Source organism: Bactrocera tryoni, unplaced genomic scaffold (assembly GCF_016617805.1).
Source record: "Bactrocera tryoni isolate S06 unplaced genomic scaffold, CSIRO_BtryS06_freeze2 scaffold_25, whole genome shotgun sequence".
Lineage (NCBI taxonomy): Eukaryota > Metazoa > Arthropoda > Insecta > Diptera > Tephritidae > Bactrocera > Bactrocera tryoni.
The window spans coordinates 14,545,088-14,567,185 of NW_024395977.1; the positions used below are offsets into that span (position 1 = coordinate 14,545,088).

A 22,098-nucleotide genomic window follows, 5' to 3' on the forward strand; every position below is an offset into this window, starting at 1 on the left:
CATTTGATTCAGAGATTATGGTAAACACTAAGACCTACGTCAACTGGGCTAAAACTATTCGATCGCATCCCGAAGCTGCACGCGCACAATATGTAAATTTCACCGAACACATTAATTTACTATCGTTACCATACTTACAGAAAGTAATTATGAGGAACATTAGGCACATAGCGAGGCTGCATGATCTTGATAACGCCCGTTCATTACAATCTCGGGGCGCACTTCTCTTGCTCCTATTTGTCATCTCTGTAGTTGGAGCAATCTTAGTGAACCGAAGCCGAACTAGCATGGTGATATTGAATAAAGTCATCAAAGAGGCCGAGGACGCCTTCATTACAAGAGGGGGGGTAGTTAACACCGGTAAACACGTATCCGGTCAACACTCCACTCCCACCGATATTGCTGACGGTGCGTCGGCAGGTTTGAGTGTGGAAATAGCGTAACGACAACTCTCCGACCGATACTGATGACGAAGCGTCAACTAGGTAGCGCGTGACAACAACAACATCGTTACAGCGGAAAAGCAAGAGGTAAATTGCCGAATTGCATTTTGCAAGTCACATGGCAAAACATGTGCAGCAACTGACAGGTAAAACAAAGAGTCAGGTATTTAGGCGTAGTCGTCGCAATATTTTATTAAGCAAATCAGTTGTAATAACTCGATCGATAGAAACGGCTACTCTTGTGTAAACAAGAGAAATAAAAAAGATTAAAACTCAACAAGTGTTTTAATAATTTGTACATACATATGTGCGTCGGCTTGGTCTTCAAAATGTTATCAAAACCTCTAATGCCCAATATACATATTTGTTTGTATATTTATTTAGGAAATAATGGAAATATGACTTTATTATAAATTCCAACAGATTTAATACAATGTATCATTAAATAGGTCAAATTGCACATACATACATACATATGTATATACTAATGAGCTTTGTTATTAAACATGTATGTACATAGTCGCTTGCGCATTGTAAATATGCGAATCTGTGAACGTACATTTCTAAACATTGAAATTAGCATTATTTTTCTCATTTAACACTGAAAATGCTCAATTCTGCTATTTTCGACCCTCCTGTTTAATATTGGTGAAATCCACTAATAGAAAAGAGTACCCCTCTAAAAAATGAAATATCGTAAATTTAGCAACGCGGTTAACCTTCTCTATATCAGAGAACGTCTATCATAGAGAAGGTTCACGGCGCGAAGAACGTAAAAATATTTTTCGCTAACTCGGTCGAGATGGAAGTGTTTCACCACTGCCAGCTCTGCAGGAGAAATTTTAACATTTTCGCTTGAAAAGAGCTGAGCGTGGAATACAAATTATGCTCAAAACTATAGGGGTATTCGGGATCTGTTGTATTTGCCATTGTATTTTTGTATTCGTGGTTTCTGTGGTTTTTATAGTAAATGTAGTAAAAATCCAACAACAAAATAAACATACCATTCAAATACAACAGTGTAAGAAAATACAATAGTGCGACCCTATTGTAATTGTGGTTTTTGTTTCGTACATTTCTCACAGCTGATCACAATTAAAAAGATGGCTGAAATGATGGACGCTGTAAGTTTTTATTGCTAAGCTTTTTTTTAAATATTTTAATAAAAAGTCTATTTTACAGAAGTTAAAAAAGGATAAAATAAGGCGGCGGGAAAAACCTAATAAGAAATGGACAGAAGAAGAAGTGGGACAAGTTCTTAACTATTTGCAGGAGCATCCGTCGTTTGAAGTAATTTGCAGCTATTCCTATTTTGTTTGTTTATATTTATTTGTATGGACGCTTTTATATCTCTTTATACTATAGATGCCTTCTGCACAAATTTTTTACAAAAAATTACTATTAGAAACAGGAATCGCAGCAGATTGGAATTTAGTTCGGTGGAAAGTACGCAACATGCGCACCGCATACAACAAAGCAGAGCAGTGGAGAAATGGGACAGGCGCCGGCCTGTTAGAGGAACAAGGTATCGAAAGTATTGATCGTAAGTATAATGAATTTCGAAATTTATATTTTATTGGTAATTTATTTTATGCTTTTAGAAAAACTGAGCAAGATGTGTCCACATTATAAGCGATTGCAGAGCATATTTTTTAAGAGCAAATCGGCAGACTCGACACAGTACGTGTTCCAGTCCGAAGATGGTACAACTAATCATGGTGAATGTGAAATTATTCAGCAGAGCGAATATGACAGTGGTAGTATGTTCGTTGACGAAATTGCGACAACGACTGAAAGCGAACATGATTATGTATTTTATACGTTGCCGAATGATATCGAAATTGCAACACCAGTTTCTTCTAAACGAGCTCAAAATATAAATGACAACAAGGCAGTAGAATTCGCTGAAAAGATGAGGAAATCGGCACCGAAAACAGCAATTAGCAAATTATCTGCACTACAATCGGAAAGAAATGAGCTACAAATGCAACGCTTAGAATTAGAAAAGGAGAAACACAGAAACTACATGGAAAGGGAGGAAAAACGGATAAGTATAGAAAAGGAAAAGTTTGTTTTGGAAAAAGAAAGACACGAGAAGATGTTTGAGCTGGAAAAAGAAAAATTTGCCATAGAAAAAGAGAACAATAAAGATAAATTAAAAATTTTGACTATGGAGCTGGAGATGAAGGAGCGGCTAGCACGTTTTGAGTTAGAACTAAAACAGAAGCTAAGTTTTTTTTAGAAAACAGAAACCAAAAATTACACATTTTCCTTTATTTATTTATGGAACAACAATCTATTGTTATATGAAAGAGTGCCTCATTAAACTTTTTGTTTATTAAATTTATTTTTAACTTAAAAAACTTGTACTGTTACTAGTCATGTGGTATAAACCTCGTCTTTTCATTTCGATTTCCTGTCGGGTATTAGTTTGGAATTCTTCTTCTGGTTGGTTTGGTTCTCGATTTTCTTGATCGACAAATATTGTCTCTATTTCCTTTTGGTTTAATAAAATATTGTGCAAAATGCAGCAGACTCGAAACCAATCACAACAAAATTTGTGACTTTCTCTGTTTTAAATTCGCATTCTGAGCTCCTTTAGACTACCAAATTTCTCTTTTAACAACCCAAAACAATTTTCAATTCGTACGCGATACTTACTATGGCGTCGATTGAATTCATTGCGTTTTTCAATTGCTTTGAGTTGCTTTGATATGGTGTTATTAACGTTTTGGAAATCGGATAAGCTGAGTCACCTGCTAGCCACTGAAATCCTGAAAAAAATTTCGACTCTTCAAGAAACAAAGCGCATGTTTTATATACTTTTGCATCATGAGCGCTACCCACATGGCCCACTACAATATGTCTGATTCTGCATTTGTGGTCACAAACCACTTGAGCTTTTATAGAGTAACGTCGATTTTTAGAAAAATACGTCGTGTGGCTATGGACGGGCGCTTCGGCAAGAGCAATCTCTGTACCATATACGTAACCAATGCAATATGGAAGTTCGTTGAACGTTTGGGAAACTACATATTAAATTTCTTTCAGCGTAATCTGGCCAAAAAATAATTTTTCTCTCCAATCGTTGGAAAGCTTTAAATACTCTTTCTGTTACAACGCCAATTGTGCTTCCATCGCCAATTCCAAAAATAGAAGCTATTTTCCTTATGGAAGCATTTTCACCGTAAGCCCCAAGTCTGTATAACACAACTGCAACTTGAAACTCTATAGAAAACTGTTTGCAGGAGTGAAGTCGATTAAAAACCTCATCTGTTTTAATTAACCCAACCAAATGAGTGAATTTAAATCGATCCACCCTACATCCAAACGCCAAGTTATACTTTTTGGAATAAATTTCTCAATTCCTCGGCGGCACTGCAATATAATGATCACCTCTTCCATAGAGCAGTCTAAAATATCATCCACGGCTGCATCATCGGCATCTACAAATACGGAACTCGAATAAATAGATCTTTATTTATAAGTATTTAAGTTACCTACCGTTCACATCAGCAATTCGATTTTCACAATTATCAACAATAAAATCTAATATTTTAGTTTTTTCGCTTTTTCGCGGCATATTTCTCACTTTTGTTTATTTGTTGTGGCACAAAAATCAGCTGTTCGGCAAATTTTACAACGACATTACAATGGGTGTGTTCGCGATTTTCTTGTGTATTTCTGAATTCGTTGTAAAAAAAGTAAATAATTACTACGAATACAACAGATTCCGAATACCCCTAATATATTGCTCTAACAGACGTATGTTCGCTCTTTTGCTTATAAATATTTTTATTCGTTTATATGCAAACATGTGTATTCGTATGAATTCTTTTTGTGAATATTAATGAATACATGTGCAATTAAATACATTTGAATTAGATTACTTTTTCAAAGCAATATTCTTAGTTAATGTGGAAATAAAGCCTATTTTTAAAATTATTTTTTGTACCTGATATATTCATACTTATGTGTATACTTCATTACATACAGTTGTGTTCAAAATAATAGGAGTGCATCACAATATGGAATATAAAGTTATGTTTTTCAACGAAAACAAGAATTTTATTAATTTATCTTTTATCCACGAATTGTTCATTTTATGCAGTTTTATTATGCACTTTTAAATTTTTAGTAATACACAGTAAATGAAAAAAATAAATTATTTAAATAAGAACCCCAAAAATTCGGTGTTCAAAATAATAGGAGTGTATCACAAAATACAATAAAACTAAAAAAAATAAAAAAAATTGGAAATTATCACTAGTATATAAGTTAGTTTAGTTAATATTTAGTAGAGTAACCGCCATTTTTTTATTACTGCTGCAGATCTGCGGAACATGGGATCGATCAGATCACGACACCTTTTCATCGGGATTTGCTGTCATGCCTCGTGGACTGTGCTCCATAATTCCCTTGCATTTGATGGTCTGCGGTCAGCAACAACTTTCTTAATATCTGCCCACAAGGCCAGGCGACTGAGCAGGCCACGACAAAACCTCAACTTTATTGACTCGAAGCCATTCCTTTGCAGATTTACTTGTGTGTTTCGGGTCGTTATCTTGCTGAAACAACCGCTTTAATGGTATATTCCATTCGGCCTATGGCAGCATAACTTTTTTCAATATATCCACATACACGTACTGATCCATGGTTTCTTTTATCAGATGGATTGGTGCCACGTCATTGTACGAGAAGCTTTCCCACTATGCACCGCCATGTTTGACGGTCTTAAGAGTGTATTGCGGTTTATATTCTGTATTTGGTGGACGACGGATATACTGCCTAGGCCCTGTGCCACCAAATAAAACCACCTCATATTCCTCTGTCCACAAAATATTTCTCCATTTCTCCGGTTGGCAGTTGCCATGTTCCTTGGCGAATTGGAGCCGTGCTCTAATTATGTTTCTTTGTCAACTATGGTACTATTCGCGGACTCCGCGCAACTAAATTATATTCCAATAAACGTCTACGAACTGTTACGTCACTAACATCAAGATCTAGGCGCTTTTTTATTTCTCTAGACGACGCTTTGGGATCTTTCTTAGACGACTGGAGTATACGTCGATCGATTTCATTAGTAGTTTTGCATTTTCGTCCACGTGTTTCGGCTTTATTTTTGTAGGGCAGGGAATTTGATATCATTTGATCAGAGCATCCGAATATTTCTTTAATTTCTTTATAAGTTTTCCCGTTTTTTTCTAAGATTTTTAATGATTTCACGCTTTTTGTCGCTGGGATGTTTTCCTCTACCCATTAATTAAAATAAATGATTTATCCTTTAAAAATCCCATCGTTTTTATTTTTTTCTTCTTACTTTTTAGTTTTTTTTTTATAGATTTTATTTATTTTTTTATTTTGTTTAAATAATAATGTTTTATACCACTTGGTATCTCACATTACGATTTTGTGAACAGCGCAATTCAGTGACCGACCCAGATTTGAACTCATAACATTGGAAATAATGTAAACAGGTGAAGTTTATGCTTTGTGTTTTACTCGCGGAATACCGTTAGAAATATTTCTTGAAAAGTGCTTGACGTTCATGTTTTAACATGATAATTTTTTTTGGGTTAAATATTTTTCTCAGGGGCACTCCTTTTATTTTGAACACAGCTGTATGCAAATATATAAAAAACTATCATAATATTTTAGAAAATGTAAGTATATATATTATAATAGTGATAAATGTAAATAAATCGTATATTTTATCATTCAAAACTTATATTCACATGTATCATGACCATATGTGTTTATGTTCGCTTTCGCGAATTCAAATCATATTATCACTTATCAATAAAAACATGTGCGCGCTGCTCCTATGTACATATGTATATAAATATGTGCGTATGACATTGGCACACAAATAACGCATACACAACATACATACTTCTCTGCGTCCACATGTAGATATGTCACCCGCAAAACTACAAACATTGCTTTACAAAAACAACAATCGTTTGAAATAGCATCATACATACTTATGTACATATATGTGTACACATGTAAATATGTGCGTATGACATTCCCACACAAATAATCCATACATATATATCCATACTTATATGCGTTCACATGTCGATATGTCACCCGCAAAAATTACAAATATTGTTCTACAAAAACAACAATCGTTTCAAGTAGCATCAGCAGCGTCACAAGCCATTAGGCATGGCAGCCAAATAGTCGATGCCCAAATTTGTAGAAAAACACACAACAACTGCTTTTTCATTCATGAACGCAAGCGCACTTTAAACAGGCAAACTCGCTTCATTCATAAAAGCAAATGGTGTCATCTCCCCGAGCATGCCTTTGCCAACAAGCGTCTTTTTGTGACGATGGCAAATGCTAAAAATCATAAATTGAACAATTTCTGATATTTGTATGAGAAGGAAAAAGTGACAACCCTGCAAATATAAGTATTCAAATATATTAGAATAAAATTGACAACATAGTTTATTTGTCGATTTTCAATTCAAGAAATGTATCGAAGAAAATGTTCAATATTCGTCTGATTTATGTGTACAGTCAATCCCGGTTAAGTAGTACTCCGCTTAAATGAAAATCAAATCCCTCCCTCATCACTCTTAACAGCCAATATTATACCTTGCTGTATCACACATTTTGTTTTTTGAAATACATAGAAATTATTGATTTAAGTACCACTCGCTTAAGTATCCGCGGTCGCTTATGTACCATATTACATTTTTTTTTTTAACAAACTACAAAAATATGTATCTTTGATTGTGGCACATAACCGGGATTGACTGTATTTGTCAAGGAATGTAAAAAATATTTTTACGCGGCTTGCAAAAATTTGCGTCGATATGTATGCTAGCTCATATAGAAACATACATACATATGTATTTACGCTGGTTTGTAGGAGAAGCTGTTACAGCGGCAAGCGGTGACAATCGGCGCTCGTTCGCTTATTTTTTCGGCACAGCTCGGATTTTCTACCATCAACACAATGTTGTGATGCTTTGTTGTCGCGTAGGTCCGTTGACAAAACGTGAGCTTCGGCACTTGGTTGTCCGTGTCAACGTAGATTTCGCATGAAGCATTGAGTGTACATATTTACAAATGTACATATATTGCATGTAGACAAATTTACAAACATTATGCGTATGGTCTGTCATATTTGTTTATATGCACGCATACATACATTATATACATACATATGAGCACATGTGCGACCGCTTGGTCTTTTAAGAACTTTTAATGTAAATGTGTAAATTTAAAACTAATCACCATAAATCTATTTGTATTAATTACACTGTGGAACATTTTTGGGATTATTGTCTGGGGGGTGAGAAATTCCAAGTCAGGGTGATGGTACTAGGTCAGTATAGTAAAATCCTCCTTTTTTTTATGACTTTTTAAATTTTTTCCTTATCTTGATGTTTTTTCGCTTAGTTGTAACATTTTGGCAAAAACGTAGTTTAACATAACTCGCGAACCACTATTATCTATTTTTCCAATCCATTAGACGGTTGTAGCAGTTTTTACACACTATATTTGGTATCCAATTTTGGTTCACTATAACGTAAGAAAAAATTTAAAAGGTCATAAAAAAAACTGACACGTACGAACGCCAAACCCTTTGAGTGTTTTACTATACTGGCCTAGTACCATCACCCTGACTTGGAATTTCTCACCCCCCAGATTAGCTGTTGTACTGTGAAATTTAAATGGTCATAAAAAAAACTGACACATACGAACGCCAAACCCTTTGAGGGTTTTACTATACTGACCTAGTACCATCACTCCGACTTGGAATTTCTCACACCCCAGATTAGTTGTTGTACTGTGTTATTTGGGTAATAATACATACCTTACCAAATACTTACATATATACGGATCATATATAAATTATATGGCGAGCCGGTTGCGCATAGAAAATAAACGAATCTGTAGGAGTAAATTTGTTTACATTAACACTTAACACTGAAAATGCTCAATTCTGCTATTTTCGTGGTGAAACACGCTTATAATTGGTCTGTGGTGAGACTCCTCCATCTCTGCCGAGTACCCCTTCGAAAAATTACGATATTTGAAACGTGAACCTTCTCAATGATAGACGTTCTCTGTCTATATTATAAGTTCTCTGATGTCGACTTCATAATTACCAGTACGTTTTATATTTTTTCACAAAAAAAAAAATGTATTAAAATTACAGCTAGTTACTTATTTGGGGTAGATTTATTAAGTACATTGAATATTGCATAATATAAAGCAATATAGCAGCAATTAACAGATAAATTCAAATACTCAATAAATAGTGATACATTTCAGAGTTTACCATAAGTTAATTTAGTCAAAAATCCAATTATGCTAAATTAATTGACTGCTAGTTCTTTGACGTAACAAAAATGTATTATAAGTAGGTATATTTAAAGACAACATATAGAATGTAGTTTAGTAGTATGGTATATACATAGTAATACATACATACTTGGTCCAAAAGAGTCAAATATATATTTTTTTAATTATTTTTTTTTTTACAGCCAACACGTTTAGTGTCACCAGCAAGCACTCTTCGAAAACGTCGAGGAAATAGTTTTGAAATAGCTACATTGCTTTGTAGCATGTTAATTGGTGCAGGCTATCCTGCAATGGTAGTATCTGGTATTGCGCGGGCAGAGACAGTTTTGAATGATCAACGTAATGTTCCATATCCGCACCAAATAAAAGAAGTCAAAACAGAAGAAAAGGAAAATCCAAAAATCTGGGCGGGACAAAAATACAAACTACGTACTATTCCGGATTTAGAAAGCCACTTAGAAGAGAATATTGTCGAAATGATGAAACAAAAAGAAGAAGACGAAAAACAATTGCGGTTAGAAGCAGAACGTTTAGAATTGGAGGTAATATGCAAGATAGACTGATAAAAATTTTATTTACGTGTACGATTTCATATATTCATACTTATTGATTAGGAAATGGAATTGATTGCTGTAGATAGATATCATTTTCGACGTTCTCATGCCTGGGTCGTAATTGTTGATAATGCGCCTTGGAGTATCAAGCCAAAAAAAACATACGTGAACGACGAAGGTGACCAGGTGCTCGCGCCACCAAAAGCTCGTTTCATTGAGCCTTCCACAGGCTTCATTTGTGATACCCATTGCAAGCAATATATTATTATTGATAGTGTATGGGATCACCAAAATTATTATGTAAACATGCAGGATTATCAAAGGGTAAGTGAACTACGTTGGAATTTACAGGATAACAAAGATTGGGAGCATATTCTCCCAGGAGAGCCGCCAGAAATGCGTTCGTTTACTGCAGGATCTGATGAAAACATCTCAGAAAGCATAAGATCGTTAGGAGAAGAAAAACATTTAGACACAATACGGTCATGGGTAGATAAACTGCACATTGGTCTGAAAGAATTCGAAGAGAGATTTCCACACTTACAAAAAACTATTTATTACGCTGGTGCAGTCCATGAACGATTTTCACGATATTCTCAACGCGATGGAAAATCTGAGCAATTAACTCTCTACAACGATGATGAGTATAAAGAACCAAGCATACGGTGGCAGTATTATGAAAATAGGTCAGATTTGCTGCAGCAAATAAAACTATTTTGTGAAAACGGAAAAATAGAGGAAACATTTTATAAAGGTCGAAACGATAGTCTTCGGTGTAAGTATTTTTGACAGATTCTGGTATTATACATATTATATGAAAAGCATTAGAATTTCTTCTCAGGTTTCTCTAACTTTTACTAAATTTCCAAATAAATTATGTATGTTAGGTGGACATGGTTATAATCAGTGTTGACTTATTTTCACATCTAGAAGAAATACCAGTCAGGAATCTCCCGCTGGCTGACAAAGCTTTCGTACTTTGAAAATCCTGATACAATGGTGGAATAGTAAACTATCGTGATGTAAAATGTCGAAAATTAATTCAATATTCGTTTTTTAATGAGACCGTGAAATGATTTCCATCACATTTGATATCTTATTAACTCATTCCATTATTACATTTTCCTTTTGTCAGTAAAATTTATATTCAAAGCAGCTTAACTAACACAAATCACTATCTTCGTCATAGTAACATCCACAATTTTTATTTCCTAATCAGGTGGAATGTTGTTAATCGAAATAATATCGTTAAATTTTATTCTATATTATTATTATATAAATTCAGCCAAATGAACGATATTTAACATATTGTGTATAAGAGATATGTGTATGGTACGCAAAAATTTTAAAACCGATTTTATTCACAATCATTACTAAACCGCATTGTGATTAGCAAAAAATGTCCGTTAAATTTGTTAAATCATAGACGTCTTGGTGATATGAAGATTATAAAATTGGACAGAGATAAAAGAAATATTATCGCGATGTTATCAGTTTTTAGTAGTACCGCTCATTATTTTCAGAAAAATACATATTTTCAAATTGATTCAGACATTTCAAGATAATGGTATTCACGGAAATTTGTCAAATAGTCGCTAAAGCATAGCATTTAACGAGGTATTGGGCGGACATGCCCATTGGCTACTCTTACATCGACAAACCTTTCTAAAAAAATTGGGTTTAGTTCCAAATTTTATTAATTTTCATACTGATGTGAAAAATTTCCAATTAGATTAGTTAATATAGTTTTAGTAGTTTTTGAGATACATACACAAAATTTATGGTGTATGATCCTTTTTCGATAATTTTTAAAATGTCATACTTTAATCGTCACACATTTACTATATATTATATTTTGCAGTCATGGAATACAACCGTGATCCTAATGAGCCAAAAACATTGCATTTTTATCCAACTACGAGAGTTGACTCCTTGAAAAATCTTTCCGTCAGCAGTGAGAGAATTGTTCTTAATTACAGTAACCGTGCTGACCATTGTACTTTAAAAGAGTTCGAATTCAAACCAGGTGGACAAGCATTGAAGGTTTTGAAATACTTAATACACTAGAATGAATGAAATGACAAAATTATCTAATCTATTATTTTTATTTATACAGAAAACAATAGAAAAATTTAAGCGTCAAAGTGTTGGATTTGTACCGGCCTATAAAGATATTGCAGAGCGAACTATCGATTTTGATCAAGGCAAAATTTCACTAAAATTTCACTATGCTCTCGGAGCCTTAACCTCATCAACGCTATCGTTTACTAAACCAGCAAAACCAGATTACGGACATGAAATACAGTTTGATCCTCAACTTACAAAATCTTACAAAGTAATTAAGTCTTAATAAAGATTATCTATTTTCATTTTAAGATTCATCGAAACTGTTATGAAAATATGGTACCCAATTTAACTATAATTAAAGTAATAGTGATAATTTTCAATTAAAAGAAAGGTGCGAAGTACGGGAGGAACATTACATTATGCAAGTATGAATATTGTGAGTAAAAATATGCTCCTATTTGTATGAAAATAAGCACCACAAATGAGAAAGAGTTAAAGCAGGTTATACAATGTCTGTGCTACATGTCAAGTATTGCCTAACGTCGCATCATGGCGGATATGCATACCGAATTCTAAGTATGCATACAAGTATGAGCAAATCTTTCATTTTTCCTGCTCCTTGTTGCGAAGGGTAGCAACGTGTATCTTGCGGTATGCAGACCGATGTCATTCTTGTTTAAATTTTGTAGTGAAAGGTTGCGCGCACATCACAATGGCTACGAGTATAATAGAAAACGAATTTTGGCGGGAATTTGTTAAAGCCTTTAGAGGAGAAAAAGGCTTTGGGAAAAAAATGAATTTTACAAGAATAAGTTAAAAAGAATACAAAATTGGCAAAAACTTGTAAACAAATATAAAGAAATTGATGAGGATACCACAATTGATATGGTAAAAAAGCGCATTAATGGCATGTAAAATACCTATAGAAAAGAATTTAAAAAAATTTAAAATTTTTAAAAGTCTGATGCTGGCGGGGAGGACATACTTATATGAGCTAACGCTTTGGTCACCACTAGACTTCCTTCGAGAACACGAAGTTTTTTTTGGCTTTTTTTACTTCTCATTTTCCGCGCACACCGAAAGTACAAATAGCGCTAAAATTTCCTTTTCTGAGACTCGCTTCATTCACTTCAACGATTACAACGAAATGATGTCTGAACAACCTGTCGCACAAGTGAACTGACTTGCGACACGGAGTATATTCCATTTAAGATCGAGTGTAATAGAACATTATCTACTCTGACAATTTGCAAAGTTCAATGGCGTGGTAATACTTTCAGGTGTAGATATTGTTAAATTAAAAAAGTTTGAGTAAAACCGATGAATGGATTACAATCATAGGTATCTGGTTTCGTATTAATTTGTACTAGTATATGAAATTTAATGCTCTAATTTACAAAACCAAAATCATCAAGTGGCATTTTGTAGGCGTCGTATTCCGGTCATCTACACTAACAAACTGCTTACACAATAAACTGACCACATGTACCGTGATATCTCAAGCTTTACTAAAGTTTCAGCTTCTTTGGACATACAGTTACCCGTTATACATAACTTTACGTCTACATATTTCGATTTAGGTGTTACAAACAAATCAGTATTAGAATTTTTAAACTTCCGGTTGACTAAACCTGTGTAAACATATTTCTTCATAAAATTGGAAAGGAATATGTTTCCAAATACATATAACTGAGTAATACGCAGGTTGATCAGTCAAGATCTTCTCTTAACCCAAATAAAATTATTTCCAACTGACTGTGACAAATCTGTGTCAAATGTCACATTAAAATAATCATCAGTGTTTAGTATGCGCTTCTCTTTCTGAAGTGCATAAAATGCATTCGACGATTTTTACAACGGGTTAAATTTTTCAAAAAAGAAATTCCATTAAATTTTGTGTGCGGAATCAAGTATATGGGGCCGAAACGATCAGAATTTTAAGAAAGGTCTTCGGTGGTAATTGTTTGTCTCGAACGAGCGTTTTTGCGTTGACAACGAACCACGTTCAGGACGGTCATCAACAAAAACTGATGATCAATACGTCAATAAAATAGAAGAATTAGTGCTTAGGGATCAATCATTTGGCATAAGGAAAGTAAAAGTACGATTGATTCCAAATTCACTAAATTTTTTTCGAAAAGTAGCGTTGCATTAACATCTGTTAAAAAATGATTTTCGACTAAAAGGATATAACTGACGATTGTTCTTGGATCTATGCTAACGACCCGGAAACACATGATCAATCGGTCGTATCGTCACTTTTTGGACATCAAGTGGCATAATTCTCGATACATTCGGTGGTGCTTAATTTGTATACTGGAATGTGAAAGAATCATATGGAATTTTTCATTCGGTTATTATATATGTATAAAGGAGATAGTCGTGGTTATACTTCGATTTCGCTCATTTTCACACTAAAATATAAAAATGCCAGTAGGAAACCGAACTTAGTTGAAATTAGTAGAGCGGCTCACGAGATATATGGGTTTATCACGGCTCATACCGTCACTAGGGTAAATTTTAATGCGTGTTTAGTTATTGGCTTATACCGTTGTCATATTGGGAGGGGGCGGAGTTATCATACGATTTCATCATCGATTTTTACTGTGTAAGAAATTTTACAGGTAGGGAGGCTTATGGGGCTCACTCTGAGCGAATTTGGTTATTTTAGATTTAATGGTGCGGGAAATATCTACATACATTAAACCTCTTAGAGGGCGTTCCACGTACAAATTAACTATGTCGTTTGTTTTTGGGCAACCACGGGCAACTGCCTCGTTTTCTTTATTATGTTTTCTTATATACAGTATTTTGCTTAAGTCTAGATACAAATATTTATTTTACATTCTAGGAAGTATATCTACAATCCACTTGAGATATGACATATGTTACAAGTGGAAAGATTCATCTTACAATCTATGAATTATATTTTGGGACCACCTAAGGTGGACAGTATTAGGAAAGTACCATATGGGTTACATATTTATAACAGAAATACAATATGTTCATGTAATATGAACTGGTGGTATTAACTCCCCCACCACTAAATTGAAGCATCCTGATTCAAAGAGGAATAGTGCTTGATCCTTTCCATCATTTGATCTATAGGTTGGGCTTGATCTTGCATTGGAATTTGTTCAATGTTAATTTTAACCTGTGTGCTTTAATTCTTTTTGTATTTACAGATTATTAGTATTTTACTTTTTTTTGCTTCATACCTGAGTTCTGTTATTTCCTGAATATTTTTAATGTTTTGAAAATGTATTTCTTCCATACTTCAATTCTTTGTGATTGTAATATTAATAACCTTAACTGGATTTGGTAATAATTTCATTGTGAGAGGCTTACGATGTCTATAGACTAAATTATCAATTTGAACATTACAATTTTCAAATCGTATTAAATAATTACCGTTAATAGTAAAGTTGTTAGAATTACAGTTGTGATAAATGGTTTTATTTTTTGCATTGATTACATAAATATGGTTTGTATCCATTTCTATTACTTTTGATTGGTTATTATACTTATATTTACAATTCATCTTAATTTGACTCCTAAATAAATATTCGATGCAATCGTCTTTGTATTCTTCTAATTCTTTTTTAATGGAAGTCTTTTTATATGTGATATCATTTAGACATAAAATTTCCTTTTCTCGTATATTTAATTCTGCTTGATTTATATTCGGTATAGGTTGAATGTATGTATATTGATTGATAGGTCTCTTTAGTAAAACTAGGAATCTTTACTAAAATCACAATATTTTCGTTTTGAGTGACAATTACAATTTTGATCTTACCCAATAAAATGTTGCAAGGTTGTTTACCTGTTACAGAATGAATTGTTTTATTATACTGTTGAACTGCTCTCATAATTGATTCAAAATTACTAATTAAGCTGTGTTCTTGCTTTAAACATCTGGAGATTTCAATCAGTGTTGAATGAACTCTTTCTATTTGGCCATTACTTGTACTGTGGCGTGGTGTACAATAATAAATTTGCACATTAATCCTTTCCATTAAAGACTTGAACTGTATCGTACTTAAGCCTGGTTCATTATCAATAACTATACTTTTAACATTTGGAAATGTTTGTAACAGTTCCAAAACTTTTTCTTCTAAATTTGATTTGTCTTCATATATTTTACGATTAGAAATTTGGAATATGAATCTATACATGTAAGAAATTTAAGCTTTTAAAGCGAAAAAATATCTATATGGAGCTGTTCTCCTCTTTGTTTGGTATTGGTGCTTCCCCTATTGGAATTAGTTTCGGATGTCTTTCATATTTATTACTATTACATATGCTACAATTTTTTGCGTACTGTTTAAATTGTTTTATCATTAAAGGCCAATAATATTGCTGCCTAATTTGTGCCAAATTTTCCCTATAATTTCTATGTGCTCTATTATGTGTTTGCTCGATTATCGATCCTTGATCTTCTTTATTGCATATATTATTAGGGAATAGTTTAGTATATAGAAATTTTATCGTGGGAAATGTCTCCTTCAAAATGTTTTTTATTGCATATAGCACTTCAGGTGTGCAAAATATTCCTGTAACTACTTTTAGATTCATATATTCTTTTAAAATACCAATTATATTTTCTGGTCTGTCATATTCAATTAAAAAACGTTTATTATTAAAAGAAAAAATAGTCTCTAAGACAGTAATTCTTGCTCCATTATCGATTACTATCTGCTGCTTAAAATGATTCAAAGGTTTTTTTGTTTCATGAATTTGGTACTCATCGCTACTTTCTGCGGAATGTTGGGTTTCTATTAGTGAATCACTTGAGTCACTCGACTCACATGAACTAGTTAAATTATTTAATACTTGTCTTGATAATGCGTCAGCAACTACATTTGTTGTTCCCGGTTTATAAATAATTTTTGGAGAAAACTCCTCAATAAAAGCTCGCCATCTTTTCATTTTAACATTTGGATTTTTTTCGGACATTGCAAATGCTAATGGTTGATGATCCGTATGAATTTCTAAATTTTTTACTGCATAAAGATAATGGCGTAATGTCTTTAATGCCCAAACTATGGCGAATAATTCTTTTTGTTTGTTGCGTAATTTTGTTCGGTGGTGTTTAATGTCTTTGAAATAAATGTTATTGGTCTTCCTTCTTGGGATAAGACTGCACCTACAGCAACATTAGATGCGTCAGTAGTTAAAATTAATTTTTTTCTCAAAGTTTGGTTGAGCTAATTCAACTTGTTCTTGTAACGCTCTTTTTAAGGTTTCACAAGCAACAATTCCTTCTTGATCAAGATTAATAATTGTTTTTTTGGACATATACTGCGATATTTTACCATTTTCTCCCTTTAAGTGTTTTGTTAGTGGTTTAGCTATTGTTGCATAATTTCCTATAAATTTTCTATAGTATCCCGTTAATCCTAAAAAATCCTCTAAGTTGTCGTAACGTCTTGGGATATGGGTAATTTTTTATTGTCTCTACTTTTCTACTTTTTTGGGATTTATAACTTTATGGGATACAACGTATCCCAAAATTCCACCTCGGTTTCTATAAATTTAGATTTTTCTATAGATATTTTCAAATGGGCTTCTTCGAGGGTTTGTACTTTATATTTCAAATGAGATATATGTTCCTTTAGAGTTTTTGAATATACTATTATGTCGTCAACATATACGTGACAAAATTTTCCTATAAATTCATGTAAAATATTATTCATTGCTCTCTGAAATATACTTGGAGCATTTTTAAGTCCAAATGGCATTCTAAGGTATTCATATTTTCCGTTATTTACAGAAAATGCTGTTTTTTCTATATCGTTTTCTTCCATCAATATCTGATGAAATCCAGACTCTATATCTATTGTGGAAAATTATTTTGATTCTCCCAAATTAAAAAGTATCACCTCGGGATTAGGCATTGGTTTACTGTTTTTTCATTAATTTTTTTAAAGTCGATGACCAGTCTTAATTTCGGACTACCATCTTCATTTATTCCTTTTTTTGGAACGACCCAAACGGGAGAATTATATGGGCTTTTACTATGTCGTATAATCCCTTTTGCGAGTAAACTTTCGATTTCCTTATTAACAAAATTATATGCAGATATAGAATAAGGATATTGTTTGGACCATATAGGTTTGTCATCCTCAGTTCTAATTTCTGCTTTAATATCTGTTCTAAAAGGTAAATCCATGTTAACATTTTGATGAGCTTTATTTATTATTTCAATAACATCCTCTCTTAGCAATGAAATGTTGATATCTTTCGTTTCATTATTATTACATTTGTACGTATCAGCAACTTCGTTAGAATGTTCAACATTATTTATTTTTAAAATGTTGTGAGCATTTGCTTCATTAATTTTCCTATCCTTAGTATCATTTTTGCTTATATTATTACTGACGGGTGCCTCAGGACTTTATTGTCCCAAGGGGTTTAGTATAATTAAATCATTGAGAAAATTTATTTTCTCTGTTTTATTATTCCCATAAATCAATTTTCTATTCGGAATATCAATTGTCGCTCCGATTTTATTTAGGAAATTAATTCCAATTAAAAGATCGCTGTCTAAATTGTTAATTTCATAAAAACGTTCCTGTATAGCAAACAGATTGATATTATGAAAATATTTTATTATGGTCGAACCATGAATGGTTCTAACCTTCTTCTTAATTGTTAAAATGCTTTTATTATTATAAATTCCGGCTCGTATATATGAGCTGGTTGCCCCCGTATCTATGAGAATTCTAAAGATTTGCCCAGTTTTTTTATCGGTTTTAATAACATACGGCAAATCGGAGTTTACCCTAAAAAATGGTTCTCACCAATATTATTAATTCGTTGAATTTTTGGTTGAGGTTGTGTGCTTATTTGTGCACTTTCAATGGACCTTTTTGGTATATTTGTTAGCTGATAATTTGTCTGCCAATTATATCTGTTACTCCTCACGTGTGGTTGGTTTCTTTGATTGGGTTTATTTGTTAATTGGATTGATTGATCCACTTCCATAGGTTCTGGGTGATTGGCATACATTTGGTATGAATTATTATTTGTTTGGGGGTATCTTAAGTTATTCTGAAAATTCGAATATCTTCGGTTAGCTTGAAGCAAAATCTAATCTTGCAAATATTGCTTCTAAATTCAAAACTGTGCCATGATTAGTTAACATATCATTGGCATTACCTACAATCTTATTTCGGAGGATAGTTAATGCTCCAAAATACCTTCTACTACCTTCAATATATAGGCTCATCGAATTCTTTGCAGCTTCTCTCCAGCTGACATAAGATTTACCGGAAAATTCTGGCAAAGACTTTATTATGTCTAAATTTTCGTCACATGTTATGGAATCGTTAATTCTTTGAGTTTCATACTCAGTTACATGTGACGCATCTGTTAGAATTATAATTCTATTACTCAACTGAGCTATCTCAGTTCTTAAGTTTGCGGTTTGTGTAGCTATTAATCTAGCTATATCGTCTACAGTAAAATTATTCACTGCCATTTTGAAAAATTATAAAATTATCTTGATCTCTTAAAAATTCTTTATTCCTATCGCCGCTTTTTTATAATCGTTATTTTTCGGGTTTGCCCTTTTTCATATATGTACTATATGTATTTGTGAGTTTCATGAAGCAAATTAATACTCACAATAAACAATTTTTATACTTAATTTAATTAATAAATACATATGTATAAGCCTAACAACTAATTTTATGTTGCTGCTTCTACTGCTGCTGTTGTTACTGTTGCTATTGCTGCTGTTGCTGCTGTTACTACTGTTGCGGCTATTGTTGACTTTGCTGCTGCTGTTGCTTTTTAAGTCGAATTTTGGCGGTTGGTTGTGCAATGGTCGTCGTTGGCGGCCGTGTGCGAGGTTTAAATGAAATCAGTTTTTTGGTGAAATTTCTGATTTACAGAATTTTTTTATTTATTTGTTTTTATGTGGATAGTTTATAGATCCACGCACTTTCTTCTATTTGTTTGAAATTTTCAAAAATTTTCACTTTCAGTTTTTGGTTTTTCAATACACATTTTAAAATCACTTTATTTGTCAAACTGTTGTAGTTTTTTGTTTCTTAATTTTACTTATTTTTTCAATTGTTGTAACGCGTACGTTAGCTTGTTTTTCGCTCGTAATCCGTATAGACGTGGCGCGTTCGATAGGCAGTTGGCAAACACTCGAATTTTTTTTCAATTGTGGCGCTGAGATTTTTTCTTATGTCTCTTAGCGATTTTTATTCTGCCGTTAATTGCTTTGCGCGCTCCTAATTACCACCGTACGCTTTGAGTCGACTTCGCGATACTTGTTTGCGTTTTTTTTTTTGTTTTTTTTTGTTTTTGGTCCAACAGGAGTTTACGTGTCTCCTGGCAGGATCACCAATTAATTATGTCGTTTGTTTTTGGGCAACCACGGGCAACTGCCTCGTTTTCTTTATTATGTTTTCTTATATACAGTATTTTGCTTAAGTGTAGATACAAATATTTATCTTACATTCTACAATCCACTTGAGATATGACATATGTTACAAGTGGAAAGATTCATCTTACAATCTATGAATTATATTTTGGGACCACCTAAGGTGGACAGTATTAGGAAAGTACCATATGGGTTACATATTTATAACAGAAATACAATATGTTCATGTAATATGAACTGGTGGTATTAACTTACATTTTTTTTCAAAATTTTTAACCTACAGCTGCCTCTTACTCGTACTACAGTTAATATTGTTAAAAAATATAGAAAAAAACGGTAAAATACTAAGTAGGAAACTGATTCGTTAATAACTGTTAATAATTTTAGAATTATTTTTTTTTTTGAGTTTTTATAGAAATTACTCAAGACAATTAAGTTCTGAGTTGTGCTAACTTGACAAAATGCAGTTTATGTCTCATTTAAGTTAAGTAGTTTGATTTTAATACTTTTTCATATTTGAGATACCATTGAAAGTAAATGAGTTTACGATTTATAATATATATATGTAAGTGAATAAGATAGAAAATTTAATCGCATTAATCTATTATTCGAAAATTTATCATTGAATTCTTTAGCAATATATTTGTACTCTTGCTACATGTTTCAACAGAGTATAATAGTTTTGTTGACAAAACGCTTGTTGGCATCACCTAAAAATAATATAATTAGATATAAGATTATGTATCCGTCAATCTGTCTGTCTGTGCAACCGATAAAAAAGTTGAGAAATCGTAATGAAATTTTGTATACGATTTCCTCGGCAAAAAAGTGGCAAAGAGTTCGTAATCGAACTAATGCCACGCCCACAAACGCCATTAAATGAAAACTTACAAAATGCCGTAGCTAAGTATTAAATTAAGATCCAGGACTGTAATTTGGAAGAGGGGATCAAAGTACCAAGGGGAACCTGCGTACTATGCGTACTAAAAATTTTGAAGAAGTGGTTGCGGTCCCTCCCCTTTACATGTTTATTGTAAATATCTCTTAAAATAACGAAATTCGCTTGAGGTTTTAAAGGCAAAAAAATTATGGATTTGTGTTTTTTTTTTGCGGCGACATGAGTAATATAATTTTATTATATTTAATGCCATATTATTGTACAACTTTTGAAGTATATTAGAAAAAATTTTCATGAAAAATATTAATAAATAAGCCTGTGACGGTGAATCTCCAGAAGCGCTTTGAAAAAAAGTGGAACATTATAACTGGTTACCGGATCATCTGAAACAAAAAAATCAATATGCGTTTTAAAGGTGATGTATTTCTCGAGGTAAGCAGAAAGAGTTTTTTCTATTTTCTTAAGCACTTGAAAGTAAAAAGCTCGATTTTAGCTCAAGAATTCGAGGTTAATTTGTTAATAAAAATAGAAAAAAATGAAAAAAAACTCCATCTGATTACCTGTTGATTTATGTGAAGAAGTAATGTTCAAATTTTCAAAAGGATCGCTTCAGTAAATTTTAAGTTCTAATGTTCACGAACTTCAAAAATAACGTTTTCGGTAAAATCGATATGAAGTTTTTTATACAACTAAAGTCAGGTATCACGGCCGGTCGTTTAAAACGCTGTAACTCCGTTAGTTTGACTATATTATACTCTAAATTTGTACACAATATTTTCGACATATTGGTCGTTTAGAAAAAAAAGTAAAAAAAAAATGCAAACAAAAAATTTTTAAAACCGGATTTCCCCTGTTGATAATTTTTGCAAGTTCCTTTTTTAGTGTATTTAAAAGTTTGGTTACCACTTGCAGGAATTGATCTTAGCAAATTGCGAATGTATAAAATATTCTGTTACACCCTTGCTTAGACATTCCTTATTTATTAAATTAAAGTTTTCCAAGCTCTAAAAATATTTCCACAATTTTTGGCCTAGAATATTGCGAGAATTTAAAATGTTCGGATACAACCATAACTAGGCCCTCTCTTACTCTTTTAATTTAAAATATTATTAAAATTTCAACTTAATATTTAATTCAATTTGGTAACACTTTACAAAAACTAGAAAAAAACAAAACATTTTTAATTCAAATGCAGTTTTCATAAAAATATGAATTCAACAAAATAGGAGAAAATTTCATATCATAATGAAAATGGTCCATCACAGCAATTATTAAATAAGCAGTATTAAACTTATTACTAATATTTGGATAGATCATTTTTGGTTAATAGTGGACTTTAAACGTTTTACGATAGATTCCATTAGCTTTTTATTATATTTTGGATTTATTTTATCCCATTCTTCCCGAAGG

At 32.6% G+C, this 22,098-nt stretch overlaps 2 protein-coding genes across 2 annotated transcripts in view; both read left to right on the top strand.

The window, feature by feature from the left end:
- Positions 1-1,938: 1,938 nt before the first annotated feature.
- Positions 1,939-2,685, top strand: LOC120780755 (histone-lysine N-methyltransferase, H3 lysine-79 specific-like). Its single transcript, XM_040113010.1, has 2 exons — positions 1,939-1,986; positions 2,045-2,685. Exon 2 carries the CDS (start codon positions 2,059-2,061, stop codon positions 2,683-2,685), a length of 627 nt encoding a protein of 208 aa, XP_039968944.1. The 5' UTR covers positions 1,939-1,986; positions 2,045-2,058.
- Positions 2,686-3,305: 620 nt separating this feature from the next.
- Positions 3,306-22,098, top strand: part of LOC120780756 (coiled-coil domain-containing protein lobo) — a 62,773-nt gene continuing 43,980 nt past the window's right edge. Inside the window, exons 1-5 of the mRNA XM_040113011.1 lie at positions 3,306-3,431; positions 8,951-9,310; positions 9,383-10,097; positions 11,184-11,365; positions 11,439-11,657. Coding sequence (XP_039968945.1) covers positions 3,306-3,431; positions 8,951-9,310; positions 9,383-10,097; positions 11,184-11,365; positions 11,439-11,657 — 1,602 coding nt within the window. The remainder of the gene's footprint in view (positions 3,432-8,950; positions 9,311-9,382; positions 10,098-11,183; positions 11,366-11,438; positions 11,658-22,098) is intronic.